Below are 25671 nucleotides of genomic sequence, written 5' to 3' on the forward strand. Positions count from 1 at the left end.
ACCAGAGCTATTCGCAACACTACTTCCTTGAGTACAGGCATACCCCGCATTAACATACGCAATGGGACCGGAGCATGTATGTAAAGCGAAAATGTACTTAAAGTGAAGCACTACCCTTTCCCACTTATCGATGCATGTACTGTACTGCAATCGTCATATACGTGCATAACTGATGTAAATAAGGCATTTGTAACAGGCTCTATAGTCTCCCCGCTTGCGCACAGCTTCGGTGCAGGTAGGGAGCTGGTATTGCTGTTCAGGACGTGCTGACAGGCACATGCGTGAACTACCGTTTGCCTATTGGGCGATATGTACTTACTCGCGAGTGTTCTTAAAGTGAGTGTACTTAAAGCGGGGTATGCCTGTAGTGGCTTAACCTGGTCCCTCATCAATTTGCACAATCCCACTCACTGATTCACTCCCTCTCAGTGACTAATACTTATTTATACTCGCTACACTCTCACACAGAACACTAACACTCAATATCAATACAAATACAATCACTGATGTATTAACACACTAACACTAGTAAATTTACACTCACACAGTATAACACTGACACTCAATCGTACCACTAAAAATCTCAATCGCGGTTGTATCTGCTAAATCTGCTTAAACACAATGGCAGATATTGCCGCTTCCAACCCGATAGCGCGGATCACGTTTTGATGACCCCCCGGCCTATGTCACCTCTCGCCCTCTTACTTCTATACACATCAACACCCAAGACTCAGAAGCAAAAGCACCAAGTCACATAACCCCTTATTATTTTTGCTAAATTTGGTGTTCTTCCAGGAATGCCAATTTTTGCTTTCTGGTTCTGCAAAAATGTACTGAAAGCTTACTAACTTTGTGACATTTTTAGCTTCGTGAGGGTTGGCGAAATGTTTCACAAGGAAACGAAATTGGAAGAACAAAAACACACAAAAAAGTGCACATCTCTATTAACCATCTTTCCATCAGTTCTTAAGAAAGGAGGATAGGCAGCGGCAACAAACACTGCTTGACATTTCTCCGAGACTTTTGCAAAAATATATCACACGATCTGTCCTTGGAAAATGTCTTAATGAAAAGATTATATTGTATTTTCTTCAAAACAAACAAACAGAGAAGCCAACATTGGCCATATGCCCTTTTATGTTTGAATATTTTAGTCAGATGCTAAAGATTGTTTATTACAAATATTAATATGTAGAGACAAACCCATAACTTGCATAAGATGTTTGCACGTTCTCTCTCTGCATGTTCACTAAACTATTTGGACATACATTAATAGGGCAATATGTAATAAAAAGAGTGAGTACCTGAAGTGTATGTACTGTACAATGATCTCAAATCAATGTTTAATTCCTTTATTACTTACATACTTGGGTCCTACTCTGCTACTGTCTGTGTAAATTCAGTCAATGGCTTTTTTGTCTGCTGCAAACACTAAAGCTTCTTGTAGTTCTAAATGTTTTCATGTGTTTAACGTGAGCCACATGCACAACGGATGTTTTCTTAATTCATATTGTAGGTCAGACTTCACTAGTTCTTACATAATCTAAAATTAAATACACAGACTGAGATTCCTGTGGTCTTGCTGTTCCCTCTTTTCTAGTCAGACTTTTGTGGTCCTTGCAGTTAGACATGCTGGAACACACAGTTTCGTAGCAATGAATATAACACTGAGCTCCGAGATAGCAAATGGCCCTGGTCAATATTATTTCCTAGAAAAGGTAAATCTAAATAATGAGTTCATGGAGCAGTGGGGGTTCTTTCTTATAGCACTGGTCCATTTTCAAGGTCTTTTTTTTTTTGGTAAGTATTTTGTATCGTTGGTTTGTTTAATGTTATACTCATAGAGGTTCATCACTGCTATCCTCTCTTTCCATACACCGCCTACAACACTTCTTGAATGCCTTGTTTACTCATGCATGCTACTGTTTCTAAATTCACACTATTTGACCCTCTCCAATCATGTTTTCATGCCTTACACTCTACTGAAATTGCCCTTACAATGTTATTCTATTAATCCTGGATTTCTAAATCACTAATCCCGTCTCATTCTTCTCAACTTGTCTGCTGGTTTTGATTCTGTTGACACCCCTCCCTTTGTGTATGGGACAAAGCACTCTCCTGATATTACTCTTACTTTTCTTGTTCTGTTAACTGTTTCTAACTCCTGTCCTCTGCTGTGGCACTGTAATTGGTTATCTCTCCTTCTCTATTTATACATTTGTTACTTGGTGATACTTGGCTTGAAGTATCACATTTATGCGTATGACATTTCTTCCTCTGCAATATCGCTAAGGCCTTCTCTTTTCTTGGTCACTCTACAGCTAAATAGCCTCTGCCAATCTCCAAAACTCATCTTTTTAACCAGAAAGAATCCATGTTCCACACTCTCTGGATTTTACTTTCCCTATCATTTCAAAACCACATGCAAAATAATGTCGTTTTTTATAAACATGCTTTTTCAGTGACGCTGTGTGTTTGTAATTTTTTTGCAGAAGAGGAAACAGCAACACTTGATACCACAGAAAAGACATCTACACATTCAGCAGAGTTACAAACTCAGGTATGTGCTGTGTAAAATGTATTTAATACAAATTCTGTTGTACAAACAACTTGTTTAAACATTAAAAAAAGAAATGTATGGTGTATATATATATATAAATATTTCATTCAGTTATATTTTTCATTCATTATGTTTCATTCTCTTGAGCACTACCTCTATTAATTTTCTATTCCTTAATTGAGAGTAAATGAGTCCCAGTAATGGATTAAAATAGTCACCAGTGGATGGGGATAAAAAGAGATACATTTTGGGAACATATTGGAGTATCAGGTTTCATTGATGCAGATTGCTTGGTTAATTTTTTTGTCTTTAAAAACATTTTGCTATGCCCCTCAGAATAAATAATTTCCAATGCTGTGAGAAATGCCTGAAGCTTTTCCATGCTTGCTAATGAATCTGGGACTTTAGGGAACTTCCTTTTATGTCTCTGGCATTCCACTAGGTAAACATTTCAAGATACATTTTCTGTTAGTACTTCAACAAAAATAAACCTCCCGCTTAACCTTCTATAGTATAATGATCTAAAAGTAGGTGCATCTTGGGGAGGTGCTAGCAGCAAAACTGAATCCCAAGAGGGGATCAAACAGAGCCCCCAGAGCAGTGCACGGATAATAGATTTAATGGTAGTACTAGGGGATACAAATATCTCCAAGCCTTGCAGATACTTGTACCCCTTAGGACTTACTATTAGATCTACTATTAGTAGTTAATGCACAGCTTTGGGGGCTTTGTTTGATCCTCTCTAGGGATTCTGTTTTGCTACATTTTTGTATGATACAATAACTATGGCCCCTATTCAATACTCTTTCACAATGTCTTTGTCTTGCTCCTTTCATTTGAATGGGGATGATTGCTTCTCGAGCAAAAGAAAGAAAACGTCACAGCATATTGAATAAGGGCCCGTTACTTCTTATAAAAGGTAGGATCACTGCTTAGAATCTTTATTGGGAATAATCCCTTTCCTTCTGTTTTGCTCAAAGCTCTAAAATATTTAAGACTCTCATCCTAAAAATAAAAAATACTGCTGCTACTTCCATGACATACATTTTAGAATAAAAAAATATTAGCATGTATGTACTATTTCTGTATACAGACTTACTGTTTTGGTACCTTGAAAAGGTGCGAGATTACACCCGCGTGAGCACTTAGGCCTCGTCCAGGGTGACGCTGGCCGCGATAAAACACATTGCTGCAATGTGTGTGGCCAGCGTGGGTGAGCGCCCGCGCATGCACGGCGCTTAGCAGCTTGCAGAACAAGCAAATTTGATTTGCGCGCTCACTGGCGCGTCACATGAGCGGACCGCCCAATGAGGGCGAACCAGCTCAGTGACATCATTGCCGCACCCCCCCACATGCCCCCCCCGCGCACCTAGCCGGCCACAAATTGCCTCGGCCGAGCAGAGCACGTGACATCACCGCACACAAGCGCCAGCGCGCTCGCTCCCTGCCTGGCCGCAGCCTTAGTTCACCTGCTGTACAAACCAAAGTTTCTGAATGTCTCTCTGCTATATCATCCTGGATGGCCCTCCGCCGTCTTAAACTCAACATGGCTAAAACAGAGCTCCTCATACTTCCTCCCAAACCTGGTCCTACTACCTCCTTCCACATTACTGTTGGAACTACAATCATTCACCCAGTAGCCCAAGCACGCTGCCTAGGGGTCACACTCGACTCCTCTCTCACATTCGTCCCTCACATTCAAAACATTTCTAAAACTTGTCGCTTTTTCCTCCGCAATATAACTAAGATTCGCCCTTTCCTCTGTTGCTCGACTGCTAAAACTCTGACTCAGGCCCTCATTCTCTCCCGTCTTGATTACTGTAACTCCAGCTGTCCGGCCTTCCTGCTTCTCACCTGTCTCCCCTACAATCTAACCTAAACACTGCTGCCAGAATCACTCTACTCTTTCCTAGATCTGTCTCAGCATTTCCTCTCCTGGCTTCCAATCAAATCCTGCATCTCACACTCCATTCTTCTCACTTTTAATGCTTTACACTCTTCTGCCCCTTCTTACATCTCAGCCCTAATTTCTCTCTATGCACCATCCAGACTCTTGCATTCTTCTCAAGGATGTCTTCTTTCTACCCCCTTTGTATCTAAAGCCCTCTCCCGCCTTAAACCTTTTTCATTGACTGCCCCGCACCTCTGGAATGCCCTTGCCCTCAGTACCCGACTAGCACCCTCTCTATCCACCTTTAAGACTCACCTTAAGACACATTTGCTTAAAGAAGCATATGAATAGCACTGTGAACATTCTGAACACATGATACATAAAGCTTGGCCCCCTGCAGACGCACTTACCAGAACTCCCTCCTACTGTCTCTGTACGTTCTCCCTACCTACCAATTAGACTGTAAGCTCCTCGGGGCAGGAACTCCTCTTCCTTAAGGTTACTTTTATATCTAAAGCACTTATTCCCATGATCTGTTATTTATATTACCTGTTATTTATTTGATTACCACATGTATTACTACTGTGAAGCGCTATGTACATTAATGGCGCTATATAAATAAAGACATACAATACAATACAATACCGCAGCTCACTCACGGGCCGGCCACGATCAGGCAGCAGAATTATTTGTGGAGTTTATCTAATTGCAATCCAGTATTTGCCCAGCAGATGACGCACGGAATATCTTTGCCCATGCCAGAGTTGGACCTGACAAATCTTCACAGGTTTCTATAAAATATACAATGTTACAATGTCACTAGAAATGTTTCATAACAAGAGATTATTAGTTGAATTACTATTTATTTGCAGAGTTTACAACACACAATGTTTCAGGAAACTCCCCTCCTCAAGTGCAATATTTACAGCAAACCACTGACACAATGACTAAACTTTAATAAGTTTAGTCATTGTGTCAGTGGTTTGATGTAAGTATTGTACCTGAGGAGGGGAGTTCCCTGAATCACTGCACTTTATAAACTCTGCAAATAAATAGTAATTCAACTAATAATATGAGACTCTTTGTGAACAGTATGGCAATTAGAAGATTAGTATCTCTTAGAACAGCGTTGCGCAAAGTGGGGGCGCAACCCCCAGGGGGGGCTGGAGATTTTGCTGGGGGGGGGCGCGGGCAGTTGCAGAGGCCCCGCGTTCTTCCCCCAGGCATTTAAATTAAATGCCAGGGGAATCGCTTGAGGCACCCGGAAACTGTTTACTTACCGGGATTCAGCCGGCTGTGACGCATCGCCATGGCAACGCCGCGTCATCTGACGTCACACGCGTCAAATGACGGCGCGGGTCACATGACCCTGCAGCGGCAAATGACGCGGATGAAGGTAGGCATGTGGGGGGGGGGGCGAGAGCTGAAGGGAGAGAGACAGGGGGTGCAGCAATAAAAGTTTGCGCTCCCCTGTCTTAGAACTTCCATATACAGCAGAAGTGAGGTCCCGGCTATTCTTCAAAGCCAGCGCCCACAGAAAAATACATCCAATCATCCCTACGAAACGGAGTGCGGTAAGATCACAGATTACCTTTAATGTGAAGATTAAGGGATGGTTGATTATTACCTGCACCTTTTAACAGACATTAGTGCAACCACAGATACTTACGCAGAAACATTAGCATTTAACCAAGCCGACAGAGCAAGCATATTAGGAGACATAGAAAGCAAATTATTGACATTAAGTGAAACGGAGACATCCTCGCTACAAAGAAAAAAGGGTGTGTGTGCCGAGTACGCGTGTTTCAAGTGAAACTTCTTTGTCTTTTGTCACACAAATTTGGATTTGTGATGGTGATGTTTTTAATTAAAAACACAAACAATTTCAGTGACAAAACACAAAGAAGTGCAACTTAGAACGCACGTGCACGGCACTAATATAGTTATACTAGCTGTGAATTCCATGTGTGTGCGTGACTGCGTGCAAGCGCGACTCTGCGTGCGTGACTCTGCGTGTGTGTCTCTGTGTCTCTGTGTGTGTGTGTGACTGCGTGTGTGTGACTGCATGTGTGTGACTCTGTATGTTTGTTTCTGTGTCACTGTGTGTGTTTGTGTGTCAGCACCGGGATCTCGGAGGACGCGGCTCTCTCGCTCTCTCCCTGCACGGTGTTCCCGGCTCCTCTCCTCCCCCTCGGTCAGTGGGCGCATGCGCAGAGGCCTGCGGCCTGTGGTGCGTATGCACAGATTTTCCATAGGGGGTGCTACATCGATCATATATTCTTCATCTGGTGAGGTAGTGTCCCTCAATTGGAAACAATGCTGGAATGGGTGAACTCTGTACACCCATCCATACAATTTACACTGGAACACAACTCTGCAACCATACACTATCTAGATGTTCAAATAGTGAAAAATGAAAACAAATTAACTACACACCTATACTCAGAAGAAACCGATAAAAACATTTTTTACCCATCAAATACCACCAAAGGTTTACCATTCAGCCAGTTACTAAGATCAAGGCGCATTTCAGTAGATATTGAAAAATGCAAAAAAAATAAAAAATGCAACAACAATGGTAGATAAATGTGTCACACGAGGATATCCAAAAGGTAAAATACTAGAATGGGCAGATAAAGTTTCCAAACTAGAAAGATAATCTCTTCTACTAGCATAACAGAATCACACAAAAGATACCAGAATCCCATGTGTATATACAGAATCTTTAACAAACAGTCACCTAAGATCAAAGTGATTATAAAATGCAACTGGCATATCTTACAAAAAGAGCCCACCATTTCTCATCTCTTCAATAATGAACCCCTGTTTTCATACAAAAGAGCTCAAAACAAAATAGTAAGAGTAGACCTAAGCGCCACATCTAATGGACAGCAACTTTTACATACTAAGGAAAAAACATGTCTGAACTGCTGGCACTGCAACCGTATCATAAAAGGTGAAACCTTTCATCGTCCATGCAGTGGTAAAAGTATAGTATTTACAGAATTGTACACATGTGACAGCAGTTGGGTGGTCTATGCCCTTAAAAGCCCCTGCAGAAAGATATATGTCGGGCAAACATTGAGGACTATCAAATTACCCTTATACAAACATACTGTAAGTCACACATTAGGCTAAATAAAGAAGAACCCCTGTAGCTAGACACTTTACAGAAAACGGACACAATGTGTCACAGTTAAGATTTTTTTATTTTGGAACACATTAAGGGCCTTAACAGGGGAGGTGAATGCAAAAAACCTGCTGCTTCAAAGAGAAGCATTCTGGATACATTGTCTACAATCAGTATCGCCTCTTGGTAACAATGAACAAAACAACCTGGGATGCTTCTTATAAATAGATTGACAATAATAGGACTGTAATACATGGTGAATGGGATAGATTCCGCCCATCCAAACTGTATAGGTCTAGGCACCTACTAAGCCTAAGGGACAGTCTCCAACTATATTCACCGATCTGTATTCCGCCTACACAACAATTGGTAGGTTAAGGGCACCCAATTACTTATGGGATAGCCTTAGGATGTTAAGAATGTACGGTCTAGTCAAAAATGACTCAATCCAGAAAATATGAAGATTTATCACTGCCTCAGATCCTTATCTCTGTCCAATGTGACTCTGTTAGCTGTAAGTGGAGCAGATATGGATATTAAAATAGCTTAGCTATAATGGTCTAACTATCAATATGATTTCCTAAAGATCTCTCTACCCAATATGCAATGAATTAAATAGATAAAGTTAAAAGTCCCCGGATATCAAATCAACGCGGTTCTGCTCCGGAGACCCCCTGTTCATCTACACTAGTATTAGGATTTATATGAAAAACTTTTGATCGCTGGCGAGATATACGCAGAAGAGGCAGCTTTCTCTGTGCAGCTCTCTCTGTCGCCCAAACGATTCACCTGGAGAGGCCTTTTTAGAGAGGCGATCATTACGCCTCTGGCTACTTGTCTGTTTTGGGAATTTTGCTATCGAGGCTTTCTGAATACCGTGATAGCAACGCTCCAAAAACAGGCGGCGACAACGGCCCAGCAATTTTTTTAAATTATTTTATGAAGGCTACTAGCCCCAAGGTCTGTAATATATTGTTAATGCATTTTCAATTAACAAGTATCTATATTATCATTAACTGTTCATGCAATATCTTTAAATATAATGCATAACCCTGTTAATTTAATGTAATCATGGATTGTTATCAATACTCATCATACTTGAAAACGAGAGGTAACTCTCAATGTATTACTTCCTGGTAAAACATTTTATACATAAATATGTCTAATATCAGCTAACCTTTAATGATATGTACTAGATATTACATTATACATACAGTCTATGCAACATGCTATCTTGTAAATACATATTCATATGCAATCACTATTGATCTAAGCTTGAATTTTACAATATAATGAATAACATATAAGAATGTATTAGACTGTATAAAAATGGATATAGAAGCTATGGGGGATGTCCTCCAATTTCAGTGAATCCAAGTGTGAGATCTTGAGAAAAAGATGAATAACAAATCTTAAAACGGATCCTGAAGTAAATAAGTGGTAACAAACAGCTGAGTAATCTTAATTGTAGAGCTCCTTGAAAGGTTACCTGCTGCCAGATAATTATCAAAAGGAACCCTGCCTGTCCCAATATGACTGGCAGCAACCCTAGAGCATGACATAATCCTCTAATAGTATAACAATAAGGTTTGTTACTCACATAGGCGCTGTTGGAGAGTGTCTCAGAACCGTGCGTCCAGCTGAAATGTAAATGCAGGCGCGAGTCCACGTGGGGGAAGTGGAGCACAGCCGGTCCAGAAATGAATGATCCGGGGCTAAGCAGTTAAACTTAAAAAATTATTTATTGTGGGTGCACAACATGGTGGCACAAGGATGTACCTCTGACGCGTTTCACGCTGGAATAGCGCTTTTTCAAAGAGTATACAAAGGAGAACACACTCCTCGTTATTTTTACAGATGAAACTGAACAAGAGACAGAAAATTATGTTGGTTGAAGAAGATTGCATTATTTCACAGAGTCTTTGTTATTTATCTCCAAACTCTAATGCACTCTAATAAAAATGTAATACTTTAAAAATACTTTTGAGTAATTTGAAGTTTTTGATGGGAATAAGGGGTGGGTTACATTGCATTTATATTAAAGTCACACTAGCACCGCCTATTGTAACTGCAAAGTACTAGGGCAGACGCAAAACTCCATTTTGCTGCCTTGGTCCTGGGGACACAACAAATGGCGGGGTTTTCCACTTGGCTTTGCGCAGCACCGAGAACAGTAAGTCTGGCCCGAGTTGCTCTGAAAGCTAGTGAACAAAAGTGAAATCCATATCCCATCATTTATCTTCTTGTTATTGGTTAACGTATTACCCTCCCTTTCTGCCTCACATCCCTTCTCCACATTACATAAACCTGAAATTCTTTTTTTAAACTCCTCATATAGGCTCCCACAGAAGAAGTTAATGTTACGGAACCTTTTGACATCGTCACAGAGGATTTAACGATGGAAACCGATACACTAAACCCAGGAAATGACAATTCAACTAATACAGTAGTTATAGAAGATTCTGAAGGTATACAAAGCTGGATATTGTATTTTCATTTTGTAAAAAAAACTGAATGGTCTCATTTTAGATTACTTCCTACTTACAATATTGTTTATTAACTGCTTCCTGAACATCATTTTAACACTACCTGAAAACTGAACAAGAATTAGTTTTCCAGGCACATTGATGAACACAATTGATTGCCAAGACCCTACTGTACTTCTCTCTATGCAGCCGCCGGTATTAGACCACTTGCCTGGGAAAATGTGTGGCTATCTCGCAGTAACTTGTGAGATGGCCCAGAGCAGGCTGAAATGGCCCATCAGAATAACACAGCGGGGGTCCCTACTTTTGAATGGGACTCGCTGCCCCGTAGGATTCACACAGCGTGAGTCCCATTCAAATTCAGGGACCCCCGCTGTGTTCATCCGATTGGGCCATTAGTCTGACTGCAGAAATCTCACAGAAATCTCGCAGCGTTACTGTGAGATAGCCACAGATTTTCCAAGGCAAGTGGTCCAATATCGGCAGTGGCATCTGTAGTACAGTAAGTCTTATTTCTGGCTACAGCAGAAACAACACAACACTTTGACAATATAACAATTTTTGGGATTTTGGAATTATATTAGAGTCTATTTATCAAAATCTCCCAGCTGCAAGTTTGGGGCAAACCTAAAACAACAAAACTCCACCAAATTTGCTTAAGGAAGAAGTCCCATTGAACTCAATAGGATTTATTTTATTGGATGAATGTGGTGCTGTTTTTCGCTGGTTTTACTCCAGTTTTGCAGTTGGGAGGCTTTGGGTAAATGAACACAACTGTCTGGAAATGCTTACTTGTATATACACAATACGGCTGGAAGTATAATATTAACACAGTTACCACCAGACTGTACTTACCACTTACTTCATTGCAAAAAAAAAGAAAAAAGAACCGTATAGATGCAAGAAACTTGGCTCCTAGAAAACATACTTGCCGGAAGTATGGGCTCAGGGGTTTGCATGGAATATTTACCATTCAGTGTTGTACAAATGGCTACTTGGTAAATAGGTCTACAGTAGCTATGTGGAAATAATATGCACATTCACAATTTCCATTGAAAGTTCACCACTTCCTTAACATATCTCAGCTATTACCACTTCCTGAAAGTAAACACTCGGGAACACATCATTCTTCATGAAGTTTCTTTTTCTACACTAGGTTTTCTATTTCTTACAAGAGACTAAATAAATACTGTGAGTCACATTGGCTTTTTGATGTACTGGACATGTTCACATTGTTTATTTGCTGAACTTAAGTGTTTTAAAACTCTCCTTTCCAAGATAAATGTTCAGCTGTTTGCTGCATTGATACAGTAGATACTACTTGGATTATTTTAAGAAAATGTTGGCGACGTACCCTCTGTTTTTATATGCTGTGAAACTGACTTCCCATTGCTAATAAAGATTTAAGCCTGAGTACATCTTAAGTTTTCAAGGGAAGGAGAGCTCTACAGCATATTGAACACGGGACATGTCACCAATATTGTAGAATAATTTAGGATGAGAGAGCAAAATCTTTGCAGAACAGGAGGAATTGACTGTTTGTTCTAAACACCCAAGATTTTTTTTTTTTAAACTTAAAAATAGAATTAAAAAGGTTGTGCAAATGGTGAGGATATTTTAATGTCCTGGTAATATATAATAATGTTCTTAAGTACTTTTTTTTTATGTTCTTCTAGGCCTGGAAATAGGCACACTGATTGGAATAATAGCCGGAATTGTACTTTTGATTGGAATCAGTGCCATAATCATCATCCTGATTTTTCGAAAAATGGGCAGATACTCGTGAGTAAATCAGTAATTCTTGATAACATGCTACACTATACTGTATAATAAAAAGAACTGTTAATGAGCTTGACAACTGCAAAATTATTAACATACTGTACTAGAATGAGATGATATAAGGGAGAAGGATGTACAGGGTGTGGTCATTACTTTTTTTTTTATATATTTACTATATTAAATAGACAGTGCGTGGTAACAAACATTGCTTTTCTAATCTGTTACAACAATCTTAGTCTTAGCCACTGCATAAATACTGCCTAGAGATTAAAATAGGTCAAACAAAAAATATACAGTATATGATTTTATACCCAAAAAGCTGTATGCATTTCAGGCAATTTGTTCCGATTTTTAGTAGGTTTTACTTCCTTTTGTGCATTGTTGCAGTCACGTGTTGAGGATGATGTGACATCACCTACCACAAGATGCAGATAAACACCCACAACAGGATATTGGCAGCTGCCTCTCAACCTTATTGTTTCTGCTATAAAAAAAAGGATTACATATTAAAACGAGGCAAACAAGTTACATTGTTGCTTTAAGAACTAATCAATCAATATGTGAGTCATTCCTGTGAAAAATTGCCATGATAAAGATTGAGTTACTGTACCAAACAGTTCTTAGAAAGTTCGCAAAAGGTAACCACTTTCAAGAGTGCCCTGAATAAATATTTCCATCACAGTTTCTGTGAAGCTTTCATAGCTTGTCTGCCAAATAAAACTCCAATGTATGTTTTCTGGATTGCGTGTTACGAGTACTGCATAGAAATAGTTAGGTTAAACAAGATGAACACTTAAGGAGCATATTCACAAAAGTGTGCAAACTTTAATCACTGATTAACAGTTATTCACTTGAACAGCCATTAACAAGATATAATAGTTATCAAACATTGACAAATATACTCTTTGAACCCAAGAAGAATAACATTTTAGATTTGTGCTTGTCTTTTGCAAAACCAATCAAATGCATAATGGAGAACAATAAAAAAAATGTCCTGTGGGCCATGAAGCTTTGTAATGTATTGCAGGCCTGTCTGACACAGAAGGGATTCATTAATCCATACTAATTGATCAAATATTACTGTAGGTATAACATCTGCTTACTTGTTGCTTGTTCCTATTAGTGATAAGATATCACCAGCGTTAGCTTAGGCTGAATTTTTTTTCTCTCATTCCACTAAACTATCTAAAATATATACGTATGGCCAAGAAATTTCATTTTTTACCCAAATGTATCTGATGAAATATACAGTATAGAAAAATAGAAGTACTTTAAGTGGTTCTAATGGAACTAAAGGGAAATCAGATTGTAAGCTTTGCAGAGAATGGCATTTTTTATTTGTTGTCCCAGTGTTATATTGTTTATTTTGTAAAGCGCCAAATACCTAGTCATATTATATAAATAAAAATATACAAATGTAATTATAGATTTATAAATACTTTTTTGGATTAACAAAATTGGTTTAGTTTGCATTGCATCAATATTGCTGAAAGAGAGGGTAAGATATAGGGCAAGGCATGCATTCACCGTTTAAATAGGGACATTCCAAATATGTGGAAATATTTTGCAAAAGTCAGTGTTTGTGCTCATAACTTGTATTTTCTTAAGTTAAACTGTAAAGTTTTGGAACACACATGTACCATAGTGTATACATCAATTGCCTCTGCCTAAAAAGTATCCTCACAAAATTGTGCTATTGATTCATGGGAACTACATAATGACATCTCCCAAATATGTATGTATACAGTATCTTTATTTGTAGCACCATTAACGTACATAGCGCTTCACAGCAGTAATACACGTGACATAATAATAGAAATAACAAATAATACAAATAACACAATGGGAATAAGTGTTTCAGACATAAATGTAACATTAGGAAAAGGAGTCCCTGCCCTGAAGAGCTTAATATCTAATTGGTAAGTAGGATTAACGTACAGAGACAGTAGGAGGGTGTTCTGGTAAGTGCATCTGCAAGGGGCCAAGGTCGATGTATGAAGTGTATAGTATCAGCCACGGAGCTATCCATATGCTTCGTTAAGGAGGTGGGTTTTAAGATAGGACTTAAAGGTGGATAGAGAGGTGCCAGTCGGCTATTGAGGGGAAGGGCATTCCAGAGGTGTGGGGCAGTCAGTGAGAAAAGTTTAAGGTGGGAGAGGGCTTTAAATACAAAGGGGGTAGAGAAGAAAAATACAGTATTCGTTGTATTCAGATATAAGATATTTCCTACATAACAACTGAAAACAATGTCCTTGCTCTCACTAATTTTCTCAATCACATTGATTTAGGGCCTTACTCAATATGATTCAAAGGAGTCGATTGCAGCGCATTCAAGTCAATGGCAGTTTGGACTACTGATTCATAAAGCTTCGATAAGGGGCATCAGAGATCAATCTTTGTTAACTGCCATTCAAGTTGGTGGCAGGTATGTCGGATCAAGCTCCAATACCCCTTATCAGACCTTTGTGAATTGGGCAGCAGCAGTGCTGGCTTGATGGAGGTGCAGTTGGTGCCACTGCACAGAGCCCAGCGGTTACAGACGCCCCGTGCTCTTCCCCACAACAATTCAATTGATCGTCAAGGGAGAGCGCGGGACCTCTGTAACGCTCTTATCTTATCCTTCGCATTGCTTTCTGCATGGTCCATCATGACGGCGCTGCGACATCAAATGGTGTCATGTTGCCATGATGAGGGACCCTGCAGGAAGAGATGACGAAGCAGAAGGTAAGAGGCCCCAAACCACAAGTCCCTGCACTAAGCCCCGCAATATTCCCAGCTGTATGAGTGTGGTTTTCAGCACCAGAAGTTCCATAGACTTTAATTGAGTCTCATCAGTACTTTTCCATTAGAATTAAAAAATTGGATCCGGAACTCCAATATCTCAATATCATTTCAGTCCTTGGTGGTTGACGTCTCCAATCCTGTCGCACATACTTGCTTTAAAAAAAGGGGGGAAATGTTTATGATCACCTAAAGTTATTTGTTTATGTTTTACGTAAAGTATGTATTGGGTCTAATAATATCTTACAAATATTTAATAACATTTTTCTTGCTTTAGCAGGCCTGAAATCTGAGCACAAGTAAAAGAACAAGAGGTTTTAATTTACTCCGGCTATATAACAAAGAATGGTGTGAAGAGAAAAAAAGGAGCTACAGTATGGAAACGTGTTATTAAAAGCAGTAAATCTGAACTTCGAAGGAAATGAGGGGAAGAATTCACTATTGGGGAGAGGAAGGGAGGCAATAACATGTATCAAAGTCTCCTGGATGAAAAATTGGAGTAAGACTGCTGCAAAGGAACAACCAGATTTATTAAATTAAAAAAAGCAAACATTCTTTAATAAATAACCCTTTTTGCCACTTTTTCATTTACTGTATAATGATATTTCCCCTCTAACTGGTACTAATGTGTGGAAAAACTGTACAATTGACTCAAACATGTGCGAGATTTTCGCAGAATGATACATACCATGTGAAATTGACCGTTGGGTTTTGCACAAAAAAATTTGCAAGCTTTTTTCCGTTTTGCCAAAATTGGCAACATTTATCCAGAGTCCCAGACCTTGGTTTTTGTTCTCTCTTGCTCTCTTCTTCTCAATTTTTCAGATTGCTGCAGCATCTAAGACTAAAAAAAAAGTAAAGGTTGCCAGTCTGATAGCCAATATTTTGATTTCTTAGATGTACTCTGCAATATAGTTTTTTTTTTCAGAAACCCAGTGAAAAAGTAAATAAATGTAAACTCAGAGAGTCATCAAATATGTCATTAGCTTCCAATTGCTGGCAATGGAACATGTCGTGAACTATGGCAAAATGACACTATTTATGAACATACAGTAGTTGTTAAAACTGTCTAAATGAGCCCAAATGTTGTAAGGATATTGATCATGAAATAAAAGGTGTATGTTTGTTTTGATTGTGTACTTGTAGCTCCATAATAAATTCATATGCTCACATTTCAAAATAATGGGGTTAATTTACTAATGCTACAATTGACCTTCATGCTGCTGGAAGCCTGGCGGCACCCGAGCACTACCGGATGTTCAGCTTTGCAGCCATGTGAATGCTTCAGTCAAAAACAAGAATTTCTATGATGATGAGTTACCAAGTACGTCAAAAAGGACTACTGGTGAGACAGGGATCATGAGGTACCAGAGTACATGATAAACACCATGATCAGAGATATTGGGTGGGAGTACGGGTGACTTTTCCCAGGTGTAAACTTGGGTTTTATAAAAATATATATTTGAATACATCAACAGTCAAGTTACATATTTAGCAAAAAATGCCATTAATAATAATTTGTTGTTAAGTTTTTGATGGTACCTTTGAGTCCCTTGCTGGAAAGTTACGAAAGATAGCTACTGCAGCGAGCAAATTGCTGAATGCCACATGACATGCTACACTAAACATGGCCCACGGGTAGGCCAGCTCTTGTGTTATTCTTAAAACTGTATTAGGATATAGAAAGGGCTGGAGGAAGATTAGACAAGTTTATGAATGGCAACTTCATAACATGGATGAAAATGTAACCTGCATGCTTTCAACTAAAGTAAAGTGATTGGCTCCCCATGGGTGTTTTACATCAGCGATTCCATGTGCTCTCCTTAGGATTTTCCTGTGCTGAACAAAATTCAACATAATATATTAGGCTTGATAAACAATTTGATCCAACCTGGTATATATAGGCAGTTCTTACTTTCAAAATGAAAACCAGTCAGCCTATCTTCCCTATGATGCACGTATAAAGGAAATAGGTGACATCATGGATCACTGTGCAACCAGTATAGGTAGAGCAGCAATTCTGGCTGCAAGTTTTTAATTGTTTTTTTATTATTCTTACTTGAGCAGTGTCCCCTGGAGTTCATTGGTGGTTATAAAAAAAGGGGACAAAAGGGGATGGAACGAAGTGTGCTACACATAAACACAGCCTGCAAGGGGGGGGTGAGGGGGGGGGGGGACAATCAATGCATGCACCACTATTTAGGGGATTATGCTATATGGTACTTGTGGAGCAATCTCTGATGGTAACTGTACCATATAGCAGGGGTCAAATGACATGGACCAATCCCTATAGAGGTACAGAAAGTATCATAACCAATACTAACCCTGCAATGACACAGTGAGTATAGCAAATTGTGCACATGCACAAAAAATGATAATAAATCCACTGTCCACTGTCAATACAATAGGTGCAATGTCTATAATTAAAAGTGGAAAGAAGTTGAGTATAGTTCAAGTCCAAAATGCTGACTGAAAGCTGCGCCAGAGCCACAGATCACCAATCCTGAATGTAGAACAAGACAAACACAAAAAACAGGGGCGCTTGTAGCATGCAGCAGATGATATATTGGACAAGATCTAAAAGTAACAACAGTAACTAAACAGAAATAACAACAAAAATAGTCAACAAAGAAAATGAACTAGAAAACTAAAGGTAATATAAGAACCAAAAACTTTTGCCTGTGAAGGTGTTGAGAGGAGATGGCCCGATGCAGATGTAATGCAAGAGAAAAGGGAGAGCACAGGTTTGAGAAATGATGGGAGAAGTAGATTCAATATAATTTGGGTCAAATATTCCTGACTAATATAAATGGGGATAATGGTGTGTAGAATATAATAAACACTTACACGGCCTTGTGTAAATGCTGTCACATCAAGGTCTCTTTACTTTCCTTCTCCTTCCTTCTTTTTCTTCTTCTTTCTCCCGTATTTCCTTTTGTAGAAGTCCTTCTTCCTTCGACCAAATCGTCACCTCTTCAGTCTCCCAATGAGTTTCGATAGTAGTGTCACATTGGCCATGTGTGAGCTCACACTGGAGTTTGGTATCTTTAAGTTCCCCCTTGTAGGTCCAACACTGCCTTCAAGGAGAATCAGTCTTTGTGCTGTTATGGCTAAAAAATGACTCAAAAATATCGTAAGCCAACTCTATCTTTAATAAAACAAAACATGTAAAAATAATCTAAAAAGCACTTAGTCTAACCGACATAAGTGTCAATAAAAAAGAAAAAATGGCCAGTCTCTGGGAAATTTTTGCAGGACGTCAGGCGCGCAGCTAACTCTACCCGCGTCCGGGCGTTGTGCTAAGCTCCTACTTCCTGCTTCCGACGGTGGCCGAACAAGTTCAAAATGCTTCTAGGTATTGAGCTACGCGTTTCGCCCTTTCTTGGGCTTCCTCAGGCTCCGTAGTCTCTGATGCAGATGTAAGCCAGGGCTGTCCCAGAATGCAAGCGGTGTGTGGTTCCCCTGGTTCACCAGTGCCGCACGTGTCCTCAGGAGCCGTTCCAGGAACCGATGGTACTGCCACTAACTCTCCCTGTGCTGTGCTCGATCCTCGGGTGTTCCCACTCGGGGGGTATCGCGCTGCCTCCTGGGGCTAGGCTGCTGGTATCCTGGGGTCCTGTTGGGGGTCAGCTTCCTCTCTTCTGACCCTCCACTGCGTTCCGGTGTTTCAGTGTGGGATACCGGATGCCTGGAACTCTCCTCGCTAGCATCAACCAATCAATCAGGCTAGAGTCTCTGGTAGTTACAGTCTTTAGCTTGACTCTCTGCAGGCTCCTACCCACTAGTAGAATCTATGAAAGATGAATAATCTATATCCTACGCATTTCGGCGCTACTACGCCTTCCTCAGGGATGTTTTGGGACACTGCTCTATTAGCCTTTAATATCTGGTTTCACCTCGAATTAAGCCCTGCTGATTGGCCACAGTCCTAATAGGTAAATTACTCCCAGCAGCTTAACTTAATTAAATGCTGATGACTAAATATCATCTCAATTGGATTGTATCTAAGCAAGCAGGTGTAAAGAGCAGTGTTCCAAAATTCACTACAGTCCATGTCATTACACCTAATACAATAAATATTTACCAATACCACATTATGCAATCCTACACACCTTCATAAATAACTTTATACATGATACATTTTATTAATGAATAAAGTAAAATCCTAACCAGTATAGGGCTGATATGCCTCTCATACCCTACTGTTTACTGAAATGCCAGTAGATCCAGCTCCTCATTCAAGCCATCAGGTGCCATAGTGAGGAGAGAAAAAACAACCTGACTGGTAAGCTCAAAGGTAACGTACCTGGAGGCAAATATACTCCTTGAGAAAGGACAGTACATGCCCGAAACGCGTGGGAGGAGGTTCTTCTATTTTTGTCCGTCCTGAGTGTTCCTTTTTTTTAATGTAACTCCAATAAATATTTTATTTAAATTTTTTCCTGGTGAGTCCCTGTGTTTGGATGGCTGCGAAATCGATCTCCTCTTTTTTGCCATAGTGAGTAATTTGAAGATCTAATAGGATTCCCTCTGCCTTAACCTCAGGAATCTATCCCCTCTCATGGTACCCATATTGACACTCTCAATTCCCAGAAGTTTTAACCCTTGGGGATCCTGTGCATGCTCCAGCGCAAAATGGCTGGATACACCATGACCCATGAATCCCCTGGCAATATTGCGTTTATGCTCAAAGAATCTTTCCCTAAGCTTTCTCTTAGTGCACCCTACGTATTGTCGCCCGCAGGGGCACGTAAGAAGGTATATAACATGAGTACTATTGCAACTGGAGTTAGAGAAACCTGGCTACCAGTACTCCCAGCGGGTTGTTACAAATGTGGAGGGAATAGATGTTTAACCTGTCACTATATTAGCAATAAAACAAATACATTCACTTCAAAAGCTACACAGGATGAGTTACCCTCACTAGTGGGTAGGAGCACGCAGAGAGTCAAGCTAAAGACTGTAACTACCAGAGACTCTAGCCTGATTGATTGGTTGATGCTAGCGAGGAGAGTTCCAGGCATCCGGTATCCCACACTGAAACACCGGAAGTACGCAGTGGAGTGTCAGAAGGGAGGAAGCTGACCCCCAACAGGATGCCAGGATACCAGCAGCCTAGCCCCAGGAGGCAGCGCGACACCCCCTGAGTGGGAACACCCGAGGGACGAGCGCAGCACAGGGAGAGTTAGTGGCAGTACCATCGGTTCCTGAAACGGCTCCTGAAGACACGTGCGGCACTGGTGAACCAGGGGAACCACACACCGCTTGCATTCTGGGAAGGCCCTGGCTTACATCTGCATCAGGCCATCTCCTCTCAACACCTTCACAGGCAAAAGTTTTTGGTTCTTATATTACCTTTAGTTTTTTAGTTCATTTTCTTTGTTGACTATGTTTGTTGTTATTTCTGTTTTAGTTACTGTTGTTATTTTTAGATCTTGTCCAATATATCATCTGCTGCATACTACAAGCGCCCCTGATTTTTGTGTTTGTCTTGTTCATTGGTGGTTACTTGGTATCTGGTGACCATGCGATTCTGGAGATATTTGTATTTTCTGTGGCTATTTTGACACAGACATGGACTTTAAACATATTGTTTACCCAGTTTGCCCAGTGGAAACCTGGACCACCCGAGCTCGCTGCTCCGGTAGCAGTGGGTTCACAGACTTCAGGGGACCACCTACAATATGTGGTATAGCCTAGTTTAAGTAGCATAAATATATATATACTCAGTGTTTCAGCTTTAATCTTTGTTGTTTGGCTATATAATATAATATAAATATATATATAGTTTTACTTTTTGGAATAATATGCACATACTATAGTGACTGCACACACACACATATGATCCACTGCCATCTGGCTCCAACCTGAACAGGTCTCTCTAGTCCTAAAGTTTAAATTGGGGGGTGGGGGGAGGGGATTATAAGGTCCCATGTGGCATAAACTGACCTTTTATTTAAATGTACTGTAGCACTTACTGAATAGTTTCAAAGGACCACAAAGGAAAATCTATTGATCTATTTGTAATGGTTGTTTCACAAGCCAATCCCTGTATTGTGAATGCCGACAAGTGACAATACAAAGTAAAAGAGTGCAAAACAAGTATTTATATTAAAGTGGGACAGTGAACAAATGTCAAAAGTAATTCTGGACATTTAGGAAGAGAAGTCCCTGCTCCGAAGAGCTTACAATGTAATTGGTAGTACAAACAAACACAAACAGAGCCCAGCGCTAAATCCAGTGGCAAAAATACACAGTGAAATACCTATATATCTCTTGAATAAAAGGGTCATTTAGTTTTAACACTTTGGCTAAAGCATTGTAAGCCTTGTAAACCTGTGAGCCCCTCTTGAAATTACCCTTTTATTCAAGAGATATATAGGAATTTCACTGTGTATTTTTGCAATTGGATGTAGCACTGGGCTCTGTTTGTGTTTGTTTGTAGCATATATTGCCATGCCCAGTAGCACTCCTTTTTTACATTTATATATATATATATATATATATATATTTTTTTTTTTTTTTTGTGGTAACTTTTGGGGCTTAAATGAGCTTGCTGGGTATCTGTGTGAATGTAATTGGTAGGTAGGAAGAACGTACAGAGTCAGTAGGAGGGCAGTCTGGTAAGTGCGCCTGCAAGGGGCCAAGCTTTATGTATCAGGTGTATAGTATTAGCCACGGAGCTACTCATATGCTTCGTTAAGCAGGTGTGTTTTAAGGTGGGTCTTAAAAGGTGGATAGAGAGGGTGCTCGGGTATTGAGGGGAAGGGCATTCCAGAGGTGTGGGGCAGTCAGTGAGAAATGTGTAAGGTGGGAGAGGGCTTTAGATACAAAAGAGGTAGAGAGAGAAGACATCCTTGAGTGGAACGCAAGAGTCAGGATGGTGCATAGCGAGAAATTAAGGCTCATCATCAACAGTAGTGTAAAGTTGTACAGACTGTATTTAGTGCTGGAGAAAGGTAGATTTCTATAAATTGCGATACACGTCTCAGGTGACTCTTCTTCATGTGTACTGTATCTGTTAATATAATAAGAAGAAACCAGCAAACAATATAGGATTCATGAAGAACACTCTGGTTGTTGGTCCATTAGAAGGTAAAGCGCCTTGATAAAGCACCTTGTTGTGTGAAACGCGTTGGCGGGTCTTTACCTCCTTCTTTGTTATGTCTGATTGATAATAAATTCATTTTTTACTTTTGATACACCTGTGTCCCAGGGCAGTGCGCTGCTTTGTGCATTCTTTTGCATTTTTTGGATCCATTAGAAGGTAGCACAACCTGCAAAAGATGCTGTTTCAGGAATAGGTGTCATAAAAAACCAGTAGACCTAGAACCGAGGTAACATTACATTTAATTGATATCCAGTTGATTAAAGGCGACAGCTAAAGCGTCATACAAATAGATAACTACCAAATCAATAAGAAGCTGAAGCAGCAAAGAGATTGTGACCCGATCCCCAAATTCACTGCAAAAAAAATACAAAAACTGCGGTTTGCAAAACACAAAAAGCATCCAAACCATACATTAAACATCATTACAGATTTTAAAAAGTGTGAAGAAATGTGAAGGAGTTTGGATGAACGACCTATTGCCTCAGGCCAAATTATAATTCGTATAGCAACGTCTGTACCTTTGTTAACGTTTTTAAAACATGTTAAATATCTTTTACATTTTGGGTCTTAATGGCCAAGAGGAAAGTCCCTTCAATGCAAAGTTAATGGAAGACGATCAAACCTCCTTGAAAAAAAACATTCTGAACTGTGCAAATGCAGATGTTTGGTGCATATAGCTGAGGAAAGAACCTTACAGTTAAAATAATTGAATGTATAAGAAATGTTTACTTCAGTGTCATTTACTCTGCCCTATTACAACGGGACTAATAGCGCTAGTTCTACTTAATTAAGAAATGTTTAAGAGACATCTGGAAACCTGCCACCAGTAAACATTGGAATAAGTGAACTTGTAAGAGGGAGAAAGTTGAAAATTATTTTTTTTAGTTGACGCATAAGAAAATATCACTGATAAATAGGTGGTATTAACCACTATAACACCTAATACATTGTGACACAGTACCTCTGCAGTTCATAGGCTAGACCGGGTATATCATACTCACCAACTGCATCTATTTAGCAGGTACCGTGCCTGTTTGTTCAATGACCTGTACCGACAATTAGAGTTGGCAGGTGTCCATTATTGAATTGGACTCTCCTGTATTTGGACACTGTCCAGTAAAAATGTAGAGGTAATACTGGAGATGTATGCGTTCGGTATTACCTCTCTGAACATAGTGACCTGACCGGCTTTAGGGGCCGCGGGATTTCCCCGAGCAGGGCTGATGCTAGGAGGCTGGGTAGCTTGCTCCATCCTCATTGGCAGTTGCTGGGTAATGCAGTCAATCAGGGGGAGTGTCAGGAGCCTGGGTGTGGGGCCAAGGAGAGGGGGAAACAGCATGGAGCAGAGAGGTGTGTGTCTCAAGAGCGTTGCACCTTTCATCATTATGTCCAGTATTTCTGGAGAAGCCACCTGGCAGCCCTACCTGTACCTAATACATTCAGAGCTACTTCTTGTACCTATATGTTTACCAAAAGACTATTAAACCGCTCATCCTTGTATAAAATGCTTTTGATGAAAGTATGTGTGTAATAACAAGGTGCATGAGGATAAACTGGGAGCACACAAAAAATATCCAAGGGGATAGAAAAGATTCCTCTTATTGCACTCTATATTATATTATTTTTACAGGTATAGGACAAGACTGTCCTAGCAAAACAAGTGTGCTGATATTGCCTTTTTTAGGCTATTGAATCGGTATACTCAGCTAAAAACAAAAATAATAAAATTGTATTACATAAAAAATGATAATCAGGGACTCAGTGAAATATTTACAGTGATTAATGTTTAAAAGAATCCTCTATAGGGGTGGACTGATTTTGAGACTCTATATTTGTATTTTACAGACTATAAATCACATTAATGTGTGTGTCTGTATTTCTTTTAAGTCCACTCCGACAACTCAGTATAATTTCCAGTGATACATATATATGGAAGTAAGTATATTACGGCTCAGTTGACAATAAGTGATTACCTTTTGTTGCAAAAAAAAAAAAAAAAAAACTATCTGGTGATCTGTATATCGTGTACACGAGACAGACACCATTCAACAGCCTGTATTTTGTTTTTGTCCTCCGTGACCTTCTAAATGGATGTTGCAAATATACCTGGTTACAAATATGTATACATTCAAGGTCCGCCGAGACCAAGTGTGTCTTTGTTTTGGATATATATCTATATTACCCCATAAACGTACCTACGGGGGCTCATTTTGGCCAGACATACACACCTCATACTTTCTTCATTGTGTTACTTACTATCTTTGGTCTCTGTGAGATATTAGGTTACTTACTATGAGTATATCTCTCCTATGATAATTTGATTACATGTAGATATACCCTATCATAGGGATACTGTGTACATATATTAAATTGTGTCTACATCTTGCGATTCAACCCTGCTTTAATGGGACATCTACTGATATTTACATCTGGTAACAGCTATCTATACGTGGAACAAGCTACACATATATAAATAGAGGATGGATCAAGACGCCTTTATCTGACCAATATATGTAATTTTTTCCACTACATGATCACAATATAGGATTCAGAGAAAGTAGATGTGTATACAAATAACCTAGGTTTTTTTGCAACAAAAGTTAATCACTTATTGTCAACTGAGCCGTAATATACTTACTTCCATATATATGTATCACTGGAAATTATACTGAGTTGTCGGAGTGGACTTAAAAGAAATACAGACACACACATTAATGTGATTTATAGTCTGTAAAATACAAATATAGAGTCTCAAAACCACTCCACCCCTATAGAGGATTCTTTTAAACATTAAATCACTGTAAATTTTTCACTGAGTCCCTGATTATCATTTTTGATGTAATAAAATTTTATTATTTTTGTTTTTAACTGAGTATACCGATTCAATAGCCTAAAAAAGGCAATATCAGCACACTTGTTTTGCTAGGACAGTCTTGTCCTATACCTGTAAAAATAATATAATATAGAGTGCAATAAGAGGAATCTTTTCTATCCCCTTGGATATTTTTTGTTGTACCTATATGTGCCTGTTGCTGAAGCTCGAAAATTCAGCTAATTAAAATATCTTGGAGACTGATGATGACTGATCTGACTATGATCAGCGGATTACATGAATTTAACTCCACTTCTATTGTGTGTGTGTATATAAATATAAAATCAGTATTGCAGACTTGAGGAAGAGAGGAGAACTCTCGAAAGCTTGTCCTATGACATAAATTGTTAGTCCAAATAAAAAAAGGTATCACCTAATACTGAAGTACTTATAAATATAAACAAATGTAACCCCTGTTTACTTTACCTCAGACTATAGAACCTGTCACTTAGGTGGGGGGCCCGAGTCCTGTAACTTGGGGTTTAACTCTTATAGTGGGTGGTACAAAGAGTGGGAAGCAGGAGTAATTAGACACAACAAAACTGTAAGGAATTATAACAAACTTTATATTACTTTATCTATCATTTTGAACAGGGATACATACACAGGGCTACCACATAACTGCACAGTATTTCTGCAATCCTACTAAAACAAATCACTAACACTGCGCCTTTGTCTTTATATATTTTACAGTCACTGCATATTAGTTCACATACCCTGTTGATCAGACAGGATATTTGTACAATAACCTTTCGTTGGAGCTCTGGATGCAGGCTGCTGCTTCTCACAGTTAATTTGAAAACATAACAGTGTTCCAATGGGGGGGATATCTTTCTCTCCTCTGGCTGCTAAATCCTGATATTTCTCCTCTTAGCTGTTGCAGTGCTCCCTGAGGTGTCACTGTACTTTGTACTGGCCAGCAAAATACACAAGTCTCCTCACTCCATGGATCGGTCAGGCCCTTGCAGAGTGTTCAGCAGCAGCCTCACCATATCAAAACAAAGTGCCACTCCAGTCCCCTCAGCAATCCCTTTCCAACTGACACCAACTGTCATTCCACT

The 25671-nt window shown here is 39.6% G+C and overlaps 1 protein-coding gene and 1 long non-coding RNA gene across 3 annotated transcripts in view; one reads left to right on the forward strand and one right to left on the reverse strand.

The window, feature by feature from the left end:
- PDPN (podoplanin) overlaps window positions 1-15780 on the forward strand; it is a 34851-nt gene extending 19071 nt beyond the window's left edge. Inside the window, exons 2-5 of one of the 2 annotated variants that reach the window (XM_075605067.1) lie at window positions 2493-2560; window positions 9920-10049; window positions 11744-11849; window positions 14905-15780. In XM_075605067.1, the coding sequence (XP_075461182.1) occupies window positions 2493-2560; window positions 9920-10049; window positions 11744-11849; window positions 14905-14920 (320 nt within the window). In that variant the 3' untranslated portion in view covers window positions 14921-15780. The remainder of the gene's footprint in view (window positions 1-2492; window positions 2561-9919; window positions 10050-11743; window positions 11850-14904) is intronic. The other variant, XM_075605068.1, reaches the window with a different exon arrangement.
- On the reverse strand, window positions 11677-25633 carry LOC142497371 (uncharacterized). The gene is made up of 3 exons (XR_012802240.1): window positions 25327-25633; window positions 15316-15471; window positions 11677-12330 (listed from the first exon to the last, which is right to left on the reverse strand). It is a non-coding gene; the product is annotated as an uncharacterized LOC142497371 (long non-coding RNA).
- Window positions 25634-25671: the final 38 nt, after the last annotated feature.

This window comes from Ascaphus truei, chromosome 6 (assembly GCF_040206685.1).
Source record: "Ascaphus truei isolate aAscTru1 chromosome 6, aAscTru1.hap1, whole genome shotgun sequence".
NCBI classification, from domain to species: Eukaryota; Metazoa; Chordata; class Amphibia; order Anura; family Ascaphidae; genus Ascaphus; species Ascaphus truei.